The 15487-nt window shown below is 40.7% G+C and overlaps 1 protein-coding gene across 7 annotated transcripts in view; it reads right to left on the reverse strand.

Annotated features, from left to right (window-relative positions):
* SPRED1 (sprouty related EVH1 domain containing 1) overlaps window positions 1-15487 on the reverse strand; it is a 122441-nt gene that overhangs the window by 39146 nt on the left and 67808 nt on the right. For all 7 annotated transcript variants that reach the window (XM_073348864.1, XM_073348859.1, XM_073348862.1 and 4 more), the window contains one exon: window positions 217-385. In XM_073348864.1, the coding sequence (XP_073204965.1) occupies window positions 217-385 (169 nt within the window). The remainder of the gene's footprint in view (window positions 1-216; window positions 386-15487) is intronic.

The following is a 15487-nucleotide window of genomic DNA, read 5'->3' on the forward strand; positions in this document are numbered from 1 at the left end:
AACAAAATATTAGGATCCTTAGATGGAAAGTACTAGAGAAATTCAAAGTATTATTAAACTGTATAACCATTACAACCACAGTCTACTGTAGAACAATGCAAATATTTAAGTACTTAACAGCATTACATCAAAATACTTTTTACGGTGTCATTTCACAGGGTTAATACGGATACGTTTAAAAAACAAAACAAAAAAACCCCAAACCAAGACACACACCTTGAGAGAGATCTTCTACAGCTCTACGGATGCCTCTGTCAAATGCTCGTGCATCAGCAGGACTCTGAAATGTGAGGCCAAACTTCTTGTCATCAATCTTCCAGTGGTGAAAAGTTGGGGTAACTTTGTTGTAAATGAGGTCCTTCTTTAATGCACATTCCAAAACCACCTTCCAGAAATGAAGAGGAAAAAAAATTGTAATTCTCTGAAAATATCACAAATTTCACAAAGAAAGAATATTCAATATACATCTTTGGAACTGTACTTGAAAAATGACTTCTTAAATACAGTTAACAAGTCCTTGTTTAATTTCTTCCCAGTACAAACAAGCAGTTTCAACTAAGGCCAGGTCTACATTAGAAACTTCTGCCAATATAGCAGTGTCACTGAGGAGTGAGATTTTTCTTTAGTGACATTTCTATACAAGCAAGAGCCCTAGCGTTGGCATCATTTTCCAGCATGAAAATGCTTTTGCCAGTATAGCTTTATTTTGCTTGCCAAACCAGTATAAGCTATACTGGCAAAAACACTTTTTTTGCCTGTATAAGCTGCATCTACACAAGGAGGATTGTGCTGGCATAGCTCTATTACAAAACTTCTGAGTGTAGGCTAGGTCTACCTTGAATACTGTGTCAAAGCCATTTATCTCCACCTTCTACAGGAGAAGTCACTGAGCGTAGAAATTAATATAGTAGCAGGAATGAATATCTGTAAGTAAGCCAAACCTACTTAAAACATTAAAGAAAATTTAAAAGCTGAAAACAAGCAGGATACAGACAGCTGTAGTTTTGCACTCTATTTGCTAAAACAGCCAGAAATATCATTTAAAAAATATCTATGATTTGTGTTGTACTACATTTGGAATAAAAACAGTGTTAATATTAAGAGAAAGAATATAAACAAACATCTGACCACAAACATACTCCAGGCATATGCAGTTTGTCCAGTTATGAAACAAAACAATCTTCCTATCACTCTGCCATTTTTCTGTTTTAAAGTTATCACACAGTAAAGTTCAGTTATATTACATTTGTTGCTTAAAAACGTCAATAGTGAACAGCCTGTAACAGGGGCCTTCTTATTTCATGTTTTTGCAGAGCTGTTTAAATTTAAAGCACTTCATGATAAGTTGTTACATGCTATTTTTTTCCTTTAACCGGCTGCCATATAGTCTTTTCAGAATGCTAACTTCAGCATTTGTTTTGTACTACATTTTGTTACACACATACAACACAGATAGGAAATATAAAATCTCTTATAGTAAATGGGAAATAAGGATTATTTTGAACACAGTACTTGGTTAAAGATAAGATTCAATCAATGTTTTCTGCAGATCATTTTTACCCACTAATTATAAATACCTCTTGAAATCAAAATTATGTTTCCTTCCACCCCCCAAGATTCCCTCATCACAAAAGCATCTTTGCCATTGGATTGCACTATATTAGGTTCTTATGCCAATCTCTGGCATTTTTCTGATGACAAAGTCCTATATTTAAAACAGCTCTGAAATAGACAACATTAATTATTAGACTACCTATTTTAGCCTTCCTTCTCCTCCCAATACAGGATTGTTCCTCAGTCTTTTTTAAATGCTTTGTCTAGTCCATTTTGAAGTATGTGATGTGATGGAACTTCCTTTGCTTCTCTTGGGAAACCGTTACACAGTTAAGGTGAATTTCAGACTATTTATTTTCCTATTTGGCTTTTGTATTCTTTATTCATCCCACTTTTCAGAATTCAATTGCCTTCTATTGCTACTCCTCTCTATGCAATATTAATTTTAATTTAGATCTTTTACTCTTTCCTCACATATGAATCTCTTCAGATTCAAAATTATTTTTGTTGCTCTTCTGTCAATTCCCTACAAATGGTTGATATTGAGGTACTCTATTCTAGGTATAACTGTCTATGAAGAGAGAAATTATGGCCTCTGTATACCTGCCTTTACATGTGCATCAAAAAACCCCCAAACCAGCCGTTGTCTATTTTTAATTTGCAGCCCACTATCACCCTGTGTCACTTTTGGTACTAGTGCTTTGTAAGTTTTTTCCTCCAGCTCAATGTCTTCATTTTGGATTGTTCCTCTTCTTCCCCCAGTATTAATATTTCTTCTTCATTTTAATAATATATCACCAGGTCCATCTGTATTATTTGTGTGTCTTATGCTGTTCAAAATGCCCCCTAATCTGGAACCAAAATTATGTTGTTTATACTCTCATCCACAACGAAAGATGTGAAGTACAGGAACACTGATTCCTGCAGTACCTGACTGGACATCTGCTCCCAGCTGTGTTAATCTAAACACCATGAGATAAATTTAAATGAAGGAGGGGAGAAAAATCAGTGCTTTAATTTTGATGCTAACATGTGACGGAAGTCTATTTTGAGACAAATGTCCTTTACAGTTGCATTAACCACCTTGCACCAAAAACTAGCATTTCTGGATGGCAAGAATGCTTACACAAGAGACATTAGCAGAGTCAACCTCCAGGCTGCCTATAAATTATAATGCTATTCACAAATCCAGACTGTCACCTGATCAAAAGAAAGGGGGTTTGGCGATTTTTTTTCTTTTGCTAAACTGTTTTATGGAATATCTGTTTTCTATAGTGCTCAATATATTTCTCTATGTGAAATACATATAGATCCCCAACCCAGTTTAGATACTAGGATAAAGTCTAAGTTGCAAGCCCATAGCCAGATATCCAAATTACTCCTGATACCCTACGTAAACCCAAAGGCCCTGTTTTCCCCTCTGTAGCATGGCCAGAAGAAGCAGAATGTCAAGAAAGCCTCCCCCATTTTCTTAAGCCCACAGATGACCCTCTGTGCTAAAGGCAAGTAGTTGGGGATTTTCAGGAGTTCCACTTCCATAAAGCGCTTAGAGATCTTCAGATGAAAAGAGTTATGCAAACTTGTTAGGAATTATGTTCATATGGACCCATGGAGTATCTACTTTTTTCAGCATGTGTCCCTGAAACACCAGCAGATTTCTGGATCGAATGAAGCAACATTATTCCATTTCTATAGTGTCTGGTCTTGCCCATCCAGAGTTTGAGTTGTCTTTCAGCATTAAATTATACCAGTTTTGCCGACACTCTGCAAATTCCCTCATCCCTCTTGTTGGATGGTACAAAGGCCAATGGCAATACATGCAGATGGTGCAGGTAGATAACCTTGATCTCTGGCAGATTTCATGGCTGGAATAAATCAGGAAGGTACAATCTGGTCCCACATCTAAAACAGTACTTAAGACGGTCATCCAAAATTTGAAATTTTCTTTAAAAAGCCCCCAACTCAATATAATGCTATGATATAATTTCCCAAAATAGGAAGAATAAAAGATTTCATCCTAGAGAAGGGAATCGCAGAGAAAGGCTCTTACAGTAATGCTTGGAATCCAGAGAAATAGCATGCAAGAACCAAGCTTCCTTATACTTCCTTACAAATATCTTGGATTCTTCCATTCTTAAAGTGCTTATTAACCTCTCATCTTTCTTAATACAACAGCCCTCCTGGAGAGACGTACAATATTGTGCCACATCCAACAGGATATCTATTTAGGTCCCTGCATATTCTGTGGTTGAAGAATTTTCCCTGATCCAAACAATGCTGCTAAATCATTCTGTAGAACAGGGGTCTCAAACACGTGGCCTGCGGAGTTATTTCCTTTGGGCCGCCACGCTCCCCTCCAGCATCCCTGCTCCTCTGCCTACCTCCAGGCACTTCCCGCTGCCAAGCTTAGCACTTTCCAGGAGGGAACGTGGAGGAACAGGGAGCCGTGCGCCGAGGGGAGGAGGTGGAGAAGAGGTGGGGCAGGGGCAGGGATTTAGGGAAGGGGTTGGAATAGGGGCAGGGAGGGAATGGAGTTGGGGTTTGGACTTTGGCAAAGGGGTTGGAATGGGGCGGGGAAGGGGTGGAGTGTGTGTGGGGGGGCTTTTGTACCTTTATATGAAAAGGTGCCAGCGATGCAGCCCTTGGGCCAATGTAGACGTCCTCATGTGGCCCTCGTGGTGATTTGAGTTTGAGATCCCTGCCGTAGAATCTAAAAGTTTTCCTTAAAATAGGTACTACCCATGTTTCTGATGATAAACTTGGTTCATGTTTCCCGGGTTACGTCAATGCAATTTTATCTTCCCAAGCCTGCAGATATCCTGAAACATGTAGTGTGGAGGTGTGAACTGGCCTGCTCATAGTAAATGATTAACTCAAACCTAAATAAGACAATCTAAATATCAATACCTATTTCTCTACTCTGCTTTTCCTACAATCCTGAATTGCCTGTTCTGATGCTTTCCAGGGGCACTCAGGGTTATGAGGCAGCTCACTATCACCCATCCATAGTGTAAGGACTGTGTCTGCAGTGGGTCAGCTCCATGACTCCATCAAGAAATCCCTGGGTCACACTTACAGATGTCATGCTATTGTTTGCACCTCTAAAGTGGCTATGATTCCAGCTTCCCTACCTCCTGCTCCTAACCCTGTGTTATACATGTCATTTTAAAAAAAAAACAAAAAACAAATATCTGTGGTATACTAAAATATGAAGATGTGGGCATAGTCCAAAAACTGGGTTTAACAGGGGCTACTGTTCTGATTATTCATTTTGATACTGAATAAAAACCCTCCACTAGAATACTCAGTTGAAGCTGATGCAGAATTCTCAGTTTCATACACCATAATCCAAGGACCTTGCTCACAGAAGTTAGGTTGCATTTGTCATATCATACATATAATTTTGCATCTATTTGGTATAATACTTTTTTTAAAAGATACAATTATTGATTTGAATTTTCTGAGTAATTTTTTTGTTTTTAAAAAGGATGATTTATTACTCTACCATTCCAGAAGCTAAATATTTATACTTTCAGATAAGATGTACATAATTGTTTCCATGATTCTGGCCAGAAAAATGTCATTTTACTACCATCACCTATTGTTACCAGCCTCTAATTCTGCATCACATAATACTTATTATTTTTCCCTAGTAGAATGTGTGCATATATATTCAAGAGACAGCATGCACGTGTACATGTGTGCTGTGAACAGAAAATATTGCTTGCTAAATTATCATGCATCCCACCTAGTTTAGATTTTCAACCTAATTAACATTTCATTGGTTTGAATGCCATAATCTCATAACAATTACAGCAGAGAACCTATAGACTTCATGAGAACACACAATGGACAAAACACTAAAAGGCTACAGAAATAAAGCTATTATACTTTTTAAAAAGTACAAACAGAATATTACTTCTGTGTAGTGCAAGTCAGAACAATTTTATATCAGGAGCATATGCAGTCTCAAAGTAATAGTTTAGACCCTAGAAGCAGAATATTAGCAGAGATTAATAAATTCTTAAGTACAGTAACAAAGTGATGTGGTTTTCCTTTCTATCATTATAAAAAGCAACATTAATTGTGTGTGTCTTTAATTGCCATTCTCAAAACTTTGCTTAAAATTGGCAAAGGTGTTTGAAGCAAGTTTTGATCAGAGTAAGCAAGTCTAGACTGAAAAATTCACGCTTTCAAACAGTTTAATTTATTTTACACAAGATTAACACTCAAGATACCTGTATTACTGCACAGAAAAAATTTTCAGTGAGTATAAAAAGACATTTGGTGTACACCTCCTTTTTGATATGATTAACTGAAAACTTCTATCTATTAGGAAGCTAATTAAGCAAGTTATAAACTCTAATTGGCTTCCAGCTGTGCTAACAAATTATATCTTTATATGTAAGTAGATACTGTCCCATAATAGATCACAAAGGGCTCAACCCTGCAAACACGTATGCATGTAATTTTACTTGTGTGAATAGTCCCACTGAAATCAATAGTATAAATGAAGCCCTCTATCTATTTTCAAAAAAATCACTAAAATGTGGGAAAGAAAAAGGAAAGCAGAGAGGTTTTACTTTTTGGGGAAATAGTAGGCACATGCAAGAGAACAAACAGTGACCCACTATGCTATTACAGCAATCTACCTACAATCATGGGCTACAATTATATGCAGCAGAAAAATACTTAGGTTTGCAGGAGAGATGTCACCTTGGCCAAATGTGGCTAACACCAATGCCAGGACATCTTCTGTTGTGTTACACCAGTAACTGCCACAATCGGCAGGGCCTACTTGGTAGGATCATGTAACTACAGTCTTGTTTAAAATGTGCATTAGACCTTGCTACAACCAGTTAATTTCTAAGGACTAGAAAGTCAGACACCCTTATTCATGCTGAGCACCTTAGTCCTTGAGTAGCCCAACTGATTTCAAGATGCTCCCAATTCATGGGGACTTCTTTGGGTGGGGTGTGATTGTCTATAGTGCATTTATACAACCCCATGTAAGGAAAGGCTCATGGTTTGAAGACTGAAGCCACCTATGCGAGTCTCCAAGGGAGGGTAGGGGAAAGAGAAATCCTGTGCCAGTCTCTGTCCTTCTGTTTAGGGGACTAAGGCCTTCTGCAGATTGAGATTATAAGAAGGATGATGACAGGGTGCTAAATCCTCTTCTTGGGGCTAGGGTGACCAGATGTCCCAATTTTATAGGGACTGTCCTGATTTTTGGGGCTTTTTCTTATTTAGGCACCTACTACCCCCCACCTCCTGTCCTGATTTTTCACACTTGCTATCTGCTCATCCTACTTGGGGCACATGAAATGGGAAGACCCCTTTTGGAATCCATACTTTGTTTCAATCTCCTTCAACTCTGCAGAAAATGCAAAAAAGTTGCTCTAGAAGAAAGCCCAGAGAGAAGGAAAGTGTTTCCATTTGCTTCTCACATGGATTGTGTTGTAGGAGGAAAGAGATGTCTTTGTAGAAGAAAACAACAACTCCTGAAGCAAGCCTCCTTCTCTCTGGGTTCACAAGAAGGAGAGGTTTGAAGATTTTCTAGATAGAACAAAAAATTAAACCCCTAAGGGAAGGCACCGCCTCATGACTCTGCATTTTGGGCGCAGCCTTCTCTGATCCTCTGGAGACAAACATTCCCCGTATGGCACCACTCTGTTTTGCTTCCCCTTTAGAGTAGCCCTCCAGACAGGATTAAGAAAGGGCTGCCTTCTTGCCTGCAGATTTGTATTGATGAGAAAAGCCCCACGGGGGCGGGGCGGGAGGGAAGAGCTCAAGAAGGAAGATTCTACTGTTCCACCCAAGAAAAAATATAGCCAAAGAGTTTAGGCAGACTGTGGAGGGGCTTAAAGCAAGAGACACAGACTGCACCCAAAGTGGGAGGTTTAGGCCATCTGATCCCCCCATCATATAGTACTGACTCCTACTCTGGGTGCTCAGAGTAGTGCTTCATCTACAGACATTTTGGAAGTCAGAAATCTACTCTGTTTGGTAGTGATGCTGGGAACATCAATTCAGGCATCTTAGAGCAGGACTTGCTCTGGTTCTTCAAAGGCAAATTAGCCACAACCACTCAAGGGGCAGAAGGGCTTACTGAAGGCAATATCTTGTCTAAGGCAGTGTGTGCTTTATTTTGCAATGGGGAGGGGACTGAGACAAACCCCAGGGGGAAACCTGGGGAGGGACCAAGTTCCTGACCACACAAGACACAAATCTCTGAGTCCATCCAGACCCTGAGGGGTGAAGAGAAGCTACCATAGACTTATGACTTGCTCTTATGAGTTTATCTGCCACGTGACAGTGAGCAGAGTATACTAGGGACTGAATTTATGGAGAGAGAATAGGGGGCGGCACCCTTTTTCCTGAGAAGGGCTCCTCTAGAAGCACAGCTACCATTTGTTTAAAAATTAGTTTTGTTGCTTCAGCTGATTTGGCTCTGCAGCTGGTGCACCAAATCTGCCTTCTGAGAGCTACGGAAGCAGAATAAAAATTGGCTGGGTCTTCAGGGGTTGGGCTACTTCCCTTCCTGCCAGTCAAGATAGATAAATATCCATGATTTCTATGTGTATGTTTCTAGTTCTTCACTTTCTTCCCATTTTATTCTCTTAAATGGGAACATTTTTTTGTTTATTTCATTTAATTGGTAGCAGATTTTTAGAATTTTTTTCTCTTCACATTTAAATAAAATGCCCAGGTTTGCTGAGAAAGACAAGTCCATGGCCTCATTAAAATCTTTATTATGATAACATTAACGGAAAAGACAAAACAGATTAGCAAGTGACTTGTGCTTTGTTTTCAACTGACACCATATGCCAATACCTTGAACTTCTAGCGATCATGCTGAAATACTTTAACCAAGCCATACTCCTTCAGGATTTGCAGCATATAGTCAATAGGACTTGTGCTCTTAAAAGCACATGAAAATCCTACCTTTAGGTGTCTAACTCCGGGATAGAAGCCTAACATTAGCCTTCTATTTTTGAAAATTTTGGGCTATGAAAGAAAAACTTCAGACTAACTGTTAATGTATTGGAAGACTAAATAACTTTTCACTGTTAACACCAAGTCAATTTTGATTTGAAGAGCTTTTAATAAAAATACAATTATAGCTTATGATGCTGAAAACACTTATGCACATGCTTAACTATAAGCACGTGCTTAGTCTCACTGAAGTCAACTGATCTATTCAAGTAACAAACATTATCTGCCCGTCTTAGCATTTGGAAGATTAGGGCCTTATTTTTCAATATTTTGTTTTTTGTCTATAGCGATTTTGTAGCAGTCAAGTAAGATATCCCAGCTATAGTGGCATTTTTAAAAATTATAAATGGTGGTTTTAAAAAAGTTTTATTATACACTTTATTCTCAAGATGCAATAGAACAAATTTCCAAATTAGATTCACAAAATCCTCAAACTCATCTAAATTACTCCACCCTGTAGCAGAACGCTGAAGACCCACTCAAAGTTCTGTCTCATACTACTGTCCACAGATATGTTTACTAGCCATTTACAATAAACCCTGTAAAAGAAAAAACCACTTCCTATTTGTAATACTGTTTTCCCACAGTTGTGTATTTGCTCCTTGTTATTAGAACAAATAGTAGCATTTATTTTCTGAAGAACATTTAGTATGAAAAGATAACAAATCATGTAATTTATTTTCTATCTAGTAACAGTAAACAAGATAAATCAAACTTTGGAGACACAACCCAGTGTCCTGCTTAAAAAAATTTTATTTTAGCATAATTAAACAAACTGTAATGAGAGGAAGTTAGTCACCTTGTGCAGTAATGACGGTTCTTCGAGATGTGTCCCCCTAGGTGTGCTCCACTTTAGGTATATGTGCGCCCCTGCACCTCTAATTGGAGATTTTTGCTAGTAGTGTCCGTTGAGCCCGTGCATGTGCTTTCCCTCCCTAGTAGTCTGCATCAAGGCTATCTAGCACTGTGTTGACGAACCTCCTTCACTTCCTTCTCCACCCCAGAGCCCTATAGAGAACTCCGAAGTAGAGGGGAGGAGGGCAGGTTGTGGAGCACCCATAGGGACACACATCTTGAAGAACCATCAGTACTGCACAAGGTGAGGGACTTCCTCTTCTTCAAGTAGTGTCCCTATGAGTGCTCCACTGTAGGTGACTCCTGAGCAGCACCCACCACTGGAGGCTGGGACTTCGGAATGGAGTCTGTTACTACAGAGAGTACTGTGGAGTCGAAGACAGCATCGGGAGCCAAATCTTCAGTGATCACGTAATGTTCTACAGAAGTATGGGCAGACGCCCAAGTCATTGTTCTACAGACTACTGAGATATCTCTATCTTTAAGGTATGTAACTGAGGTAGAAATTGACCTCATGGAGTGCGTATGGACTCTGGATGGAAGCAGGTTGAGCCCTGGATAACACTGATTAATGCAACCAGAGACCCATTTGGATAGTCTTTGAGCCAATATCACAGAGCTTTTAGATCTTTCTGTGGATGAAAGGAAGAATTTGAGGGATTTCCTGAAGTCCTTAGTCCTGTCCAAGTAGAATGCTAGTGTCCTTCTAACATCTAGCATATGCAGAATCATCTTCCTGTTGTCACAATGTGCTTCTGGGGAAAAAAACAGGGAGATAGAGCTGTTGATTCATATGGAAAGTGCAGAGAAAGTAGGGAAAAATTTGGGATATGGCCTTAGAGTTACTTTGTCTTTAAAGAAGGCCATGAATGATGGGTGAGCCATCAGGGCCACTATTTCTCCTATGTGCCTAGCTGAAGTGATGGCAATTAGAAATACTGTCTTCATGGACAGGTGTGAGAGACAACAAGTTGCCATGGACTCATAGGGAGATCTAGTAAAAGCCCTGAGAACTATATCTTGAAGCACTTCCGAGTTCAGTACCCACTCATGGTCGTGACACAAATTCCGACAGACTGTCGGCTGTCACGTTCTGTATCCCTGGTAGATAGCTGAGAAGAGCATGTTGTGATGGATGCACCAGTTCCAAAGTTCGAGTGCTTCCTTGCAGAGTGATATGGAAGGTCACTTCTGTGGAAGGCCATTTGCCCTGAACCTTGTAGATGTGCAGGTGAGCTCCCCAGCCTATTAAGGAGGAATCTGCCCCAAGGTGGGGAGTGTGTAGCGGGAGGAATACTCTTGCTTGTACTGCATCAAGATTTGTGCTGATTAACCCCAGTACAACGACTGGAGTTTGTGTGCCGCTACAATGAAAATAATCTTGGAGAATACCTTGGGCAGAGCAGTCTGTACTGTTAGTGGTCCTGCCCCAAAGGTAAACTGTAGGAAATCTCCTGTACGATGGTTGTACTGTGATATGGAAGTAGACATCTTGTAGGTGGAGGGCTGGAAATCACTCTTCCTGCTCTAGAGCTGGAATAATGGCTGCTAGTGTGACCATCTTGAACGTCCACGCGTCCCGTATTTGTTTAATGCCCTTAGATCTAGAATGGGCCTCCAACCTCCTTTCGCCTTTGGGAAATCAGGAAATAATGAGAGTAGAACCCCTTGCTACTGAGTTGCACCGAGACTGGTTCAATGGCCCCTAGGCACAACAAATGATATATTTCTTGATGAAGTAGATTCTCATGAGAAGGGTCCCTGAAGGGGAATAGGGAAGGAGAGTTGGAATGGGGGCCACGATGAGAGATCAGGGAAATGACTTCCTCTTGGCCACTGTCAGACTTGTCACTGGGTAAGGGTAGCACTGACTGGGGTTTTGACGGGTACACAGCCTGATGACAAGAATGATTCTGGGTGCCAGAATGTGCTCGGTACTGGGGTCCTGGTACCAAGTAATGGGGATTGCAGTTCTTCCCCAGCCATCACGTCTCCAGGGTACCAGAGCTCATGTGGTACGATGGGCTCACTTGGTACCACGGAGCAGTGTCTACGGTACTTTTTTGGTATTGGTGGTTGAGAAGGGGCAGAGCACTCCTTGGATGAGTTTTGTTGCAGCTGGTACAGAAAGTTTTGTCGATGCCACTCTTTTAGCAATGGTATGGTAATTGTCTTTCCCTGGGTACTGGGGCCACAGGTCTCCAGGGTACCAGGGCTCATTTGGTACCGCGGGCTCACTTGGTACCGGAGAGGAATGTCTGTGGTATGTTGTCAATACCAATGGTTGGGAAGGTGCAGAGCACTCCCTACATGGGAGTTTTGTTGCACCTGATACCAAAAGGTTTTCCTCTGTGCCGTTCTTTTTGAGACGGTACAGTAATTGTCTGTCTCCTTAGGGGGTGGTACCATTGCCTCAGAGCCTGACTGCCTGAGCCCCTGGCTTCTCCAGGCGGTGTAGCTGGTGCCACAGAGCAGACTTCATAGCAGAGGCTCCTTTCTGGGTACCGTGCTTCAGAGTTATTGTTGCTGTCGGTACCGAGGTGACCGCCCTGGGGAGCCGCTCCGGCTGGCCAACTACTCAGAGCCTATGCGTTTCTGGTGCTGTTGGTACTGTGGTGGCCGCACTGGGGAACCCCGCTGTCTGGCCAATGACTCGGAGCCCTTTTTATGAGCCTTCACAGGGAGAGTCTGCTGTTTTTTTTCCATGACTCTATCCCCTTTCAAGTTAAAGACTCCGGGGATGATCTGGGGTCACCACCAGAGTCTCCTGGAGGTTGAAGTACCTTCGCCATAAGGAGCAGTTTTAACTTCTGCTCCACAGTTCCTGCAAGACTGCTGTTTTAGTTGTGGCAGGTGAAGCACTTCTGTGAAACTCTCACAGGCACCAGACACTGTGTGAGCGTCTGGCCATTACAGGAATTGACTCCTTGCAGGACAGGTGCCTCTGGCGCAGGGAGAGCCGGACATGCCCCTGGGCAGGGGGCTATCATCCTCTAGCAGTGGGGAATGCAGAAAAAGGTCTTCTTTACGCCTCTTCTTCCCCCCCCCCCTTTTTTTAAGCCGAAAAAACTTAAGAGGCTACTAAACACCTGGGGGTAGGGGTGGGCATACTCTCAGAAAGAAAAAGAACTTTAGTTTCCTGCCCTGTCTTCTTCATTTTTCCTTTAATCCCAAAGGAGTAAATATATAAAAAGGAAACACTAACTGTCATAAATGTAAAGGGAAGGGTAAACCCCTTTAAAATCCCTCCTGGCCAGAGGAAAACTCCTCTCACCTGTAAAGGGTTAAGAAGCTAAAGGTAACCTCGCTGGCACCTGACCAAAATGACCAATAAGGAGACTAGATACTTTCAAAAGCTGGGAGGAGGGAGAGAAAAAAAGTGTTTTTTGGTATGTGTCTGTTGGTATGCTGCTTTACCGGGGATAGAACAGGAATGGAGTCTTAGACCTTTTAGTAAGTAATCTAGCTAGGTATGCGTTAGATTATGATTTCTTTAAATGGCTGAGAAAAGAATTGTGCTGAATAGAATGACTATTTCTGTCTGTGTGTCTTTTTTTTGTAACTTAAGGTTTTGCCTAGAGGGGTTCTCTATGTTTTTGAATCTAATTACCCTGTAAGATATCTACCATCCTGATTTTACAGGGGGGATTTCTTCATTTCTATTTACTTCTATTTCTATTAAAAGTCTTCTTGTAAGAAAACTGAATGCTTTTTCATTGTTCTCAGATCCAAGGGTTTGGGTCTGTGGTCACCTATGCAAATTGGTGAGGATTTTTTACCAAACCTTTCCCAGGAAGTGGGGTGCAAGGGTTGGGAGTATTTTGGGGGGAAAAGACGTGTCCAAACTACGTTTCCCAGTAAACTCAGTTAGAGTTTGGTGGTGGCAGTGGTTATTCTAAGGACAAAGGATAAAATTAATTTGTACCTTGGGGAAGTTTTAACCTAAGCTGGTAAAGGTAAGCTTAGGAGGTTTTCATGCAGGTCCCCACATCTGTACCCTAGAGTTCAGAGTGGGGGAGGAACCTTGACACTAACTATTAAGGAAAACAAAAAACAAAAACTACTTACTTATGCTAATGACGCAGATAAGGAAGGGACAACTGCTCGCTCTGAGGCCAAAGGGGTTGAGTGCTAGATAGCCTCATGGCAGACCACAAGGGAGGGAGAGCACATGTGCGGGCTCAACAGACACTGCTAGCAAAAATCTCAGATTAGAGGCGCAGGGGCGCACATACACCTAGCGTGGAGCACCCATTGGGACACTATTCAAAGAAAAAGAAATAGTTCTATGTATTTTAGCATGCAAACTTACAGTTTAGCAGCTTTTGAATTTAATTAGCATTCTGGAACAAGTACGCCCGTTAATATCTTTCCAACTTCTAGTTAGAAGAGACTGAAAAACAGGATGGAGTCTCCTAAAGTGCTGGATTTATATACTGAGGTATAGTGCGCCTTCTTTATACAAATGCATCCCTGCATCTCTCAAATTAATCAAAAATCCTTTTTTTCCAGAAAACATGTCACCTATTCCATCTGTCACTTCTGATGGGTGAACCAAATTAAGCCAGCCTCCTCTTTTTACTTTTATACTGGATTCCACTACAAGGAAGAACTGGAGAAATGTGCAAGCCATAACAGAAAATCACCATAATTAAACAAAAAGCCAAATTAGTTGTCACGCATTCTCATTTAACAAATAAGATTTACAGAATTCGAAAACCTTGAAGCTTTATGCTAATATATATTTAATGACAAATATGTCTCTCTTTACACAGGCTAACAGAGAAGCAGACCTGACCATGTTAAAGTGGAGTGTAATTGTTCCAAGTAGACTGGATGGAGACAGATCTAGGTAAGTGATTAACAAGCAGTCCTCAGACTTACGTGGGATGCCACTTACAACGCATTTCAATTGACTGCCTGTTTCGTCCCTACAACGCTTGATTTGCATAAAGTTTGCTTGAAATCACCCCCTGGTTGCATTATAGTAGTATGGAGCTGGCAGGGATCGCTTCTGATTGGCTTTGAGGCAGCAGGGTAGCTGCCAGGTTGCATTGCCACTTGTTTTTGATTGGCTCCTGGCCCCGGGCTTGCCAATCAGAAAGCTTGAACAGTGATTGGCTGAGGCTCAGCATTTGTGCTGTTCTCCCTGCCTTTCTGAGCCTATGTTGCCAGCATTCTGAACATCATATGTGAGTTTATATGTTTATTTGAATGCTGTTTACAAAATATAGTGTACAGTAAATACATTGATGTTGCAACATTAGTCATCTATAATTCATTTAGTACAAAAATCTGGGTTATTGTGGTGAAAATAGTGTATCAAGCCTGTGTTATGGAACCAATCCTCTGCTTCATACCATTGATTCCTATGGGGAAAGCGGTTCTGACTTACAACAGTTCGACTTACAACACAATTCGTTCCTCGAAATTGCATTGTAAGTCCGAGGACTCCCTGTAATAAAGGAGGAAGTGTGTAATTATGTCTAGGGTATTTTGTGAGACTACTTTACATTCCAAAAGAGATCTATACAAGCTGGGTAAAGTTGTCCAGTTGCAAGCCTCCTTTAACTCTCCTAAATTAAATCAATATTCTTGTTGCCACCACTTTGACTTCTTTCCTAAACTACTATCATGCTGTTTGTCAATATCATGCAACATTTTAAACATATTATTTAGAGAGATTGCACTGAGTTTCTTAAATTGACCATCACATGCAATTCTGAAGGCTCTACATAGGATCCAGCTAAAGTTTGTTCATCACTAATCTTTAAGTTCTTGAGTAATTAAAAGGATCTTCAAAGTTAAGAATTCAGTTCAGAATAATCGGTAATTGCTTGCTAAATGCTTTCTATTTAGTGAGGTTACTTTAAGATAAGCTTTCCTGTCTACAATTTAATTGGTCAATCCACACTCACAAATAATTCTAATAAACCCTAACAATGTAAATGTTAAAAAAAAAAAATCAATCCAGGCTGCCTGCTAGAAATACTCGCAATTCATACTGATCATATATTTATGCTATCAATAAATGAGCTTCTTTTCAAGTTAATAGCAAATTACAGACAAAGCAAACACTCTA

The sequence above is a fragment of the Lepidochelys kempii genome, chromosome 6 (assembly GCF_965140265.1).
Source record: "Lepidochelys kempii isolate rLepKem1 chromosome 6, rLepKem1.hap2, whole genome shotgun sequence".
NCBI classification, from domain to species: domain Eukaryota; kingdom Metazoa; phylum Chordata; order Testudines; family Cheloniidae; genus Lepidochelys; species Lepidochelys kempii.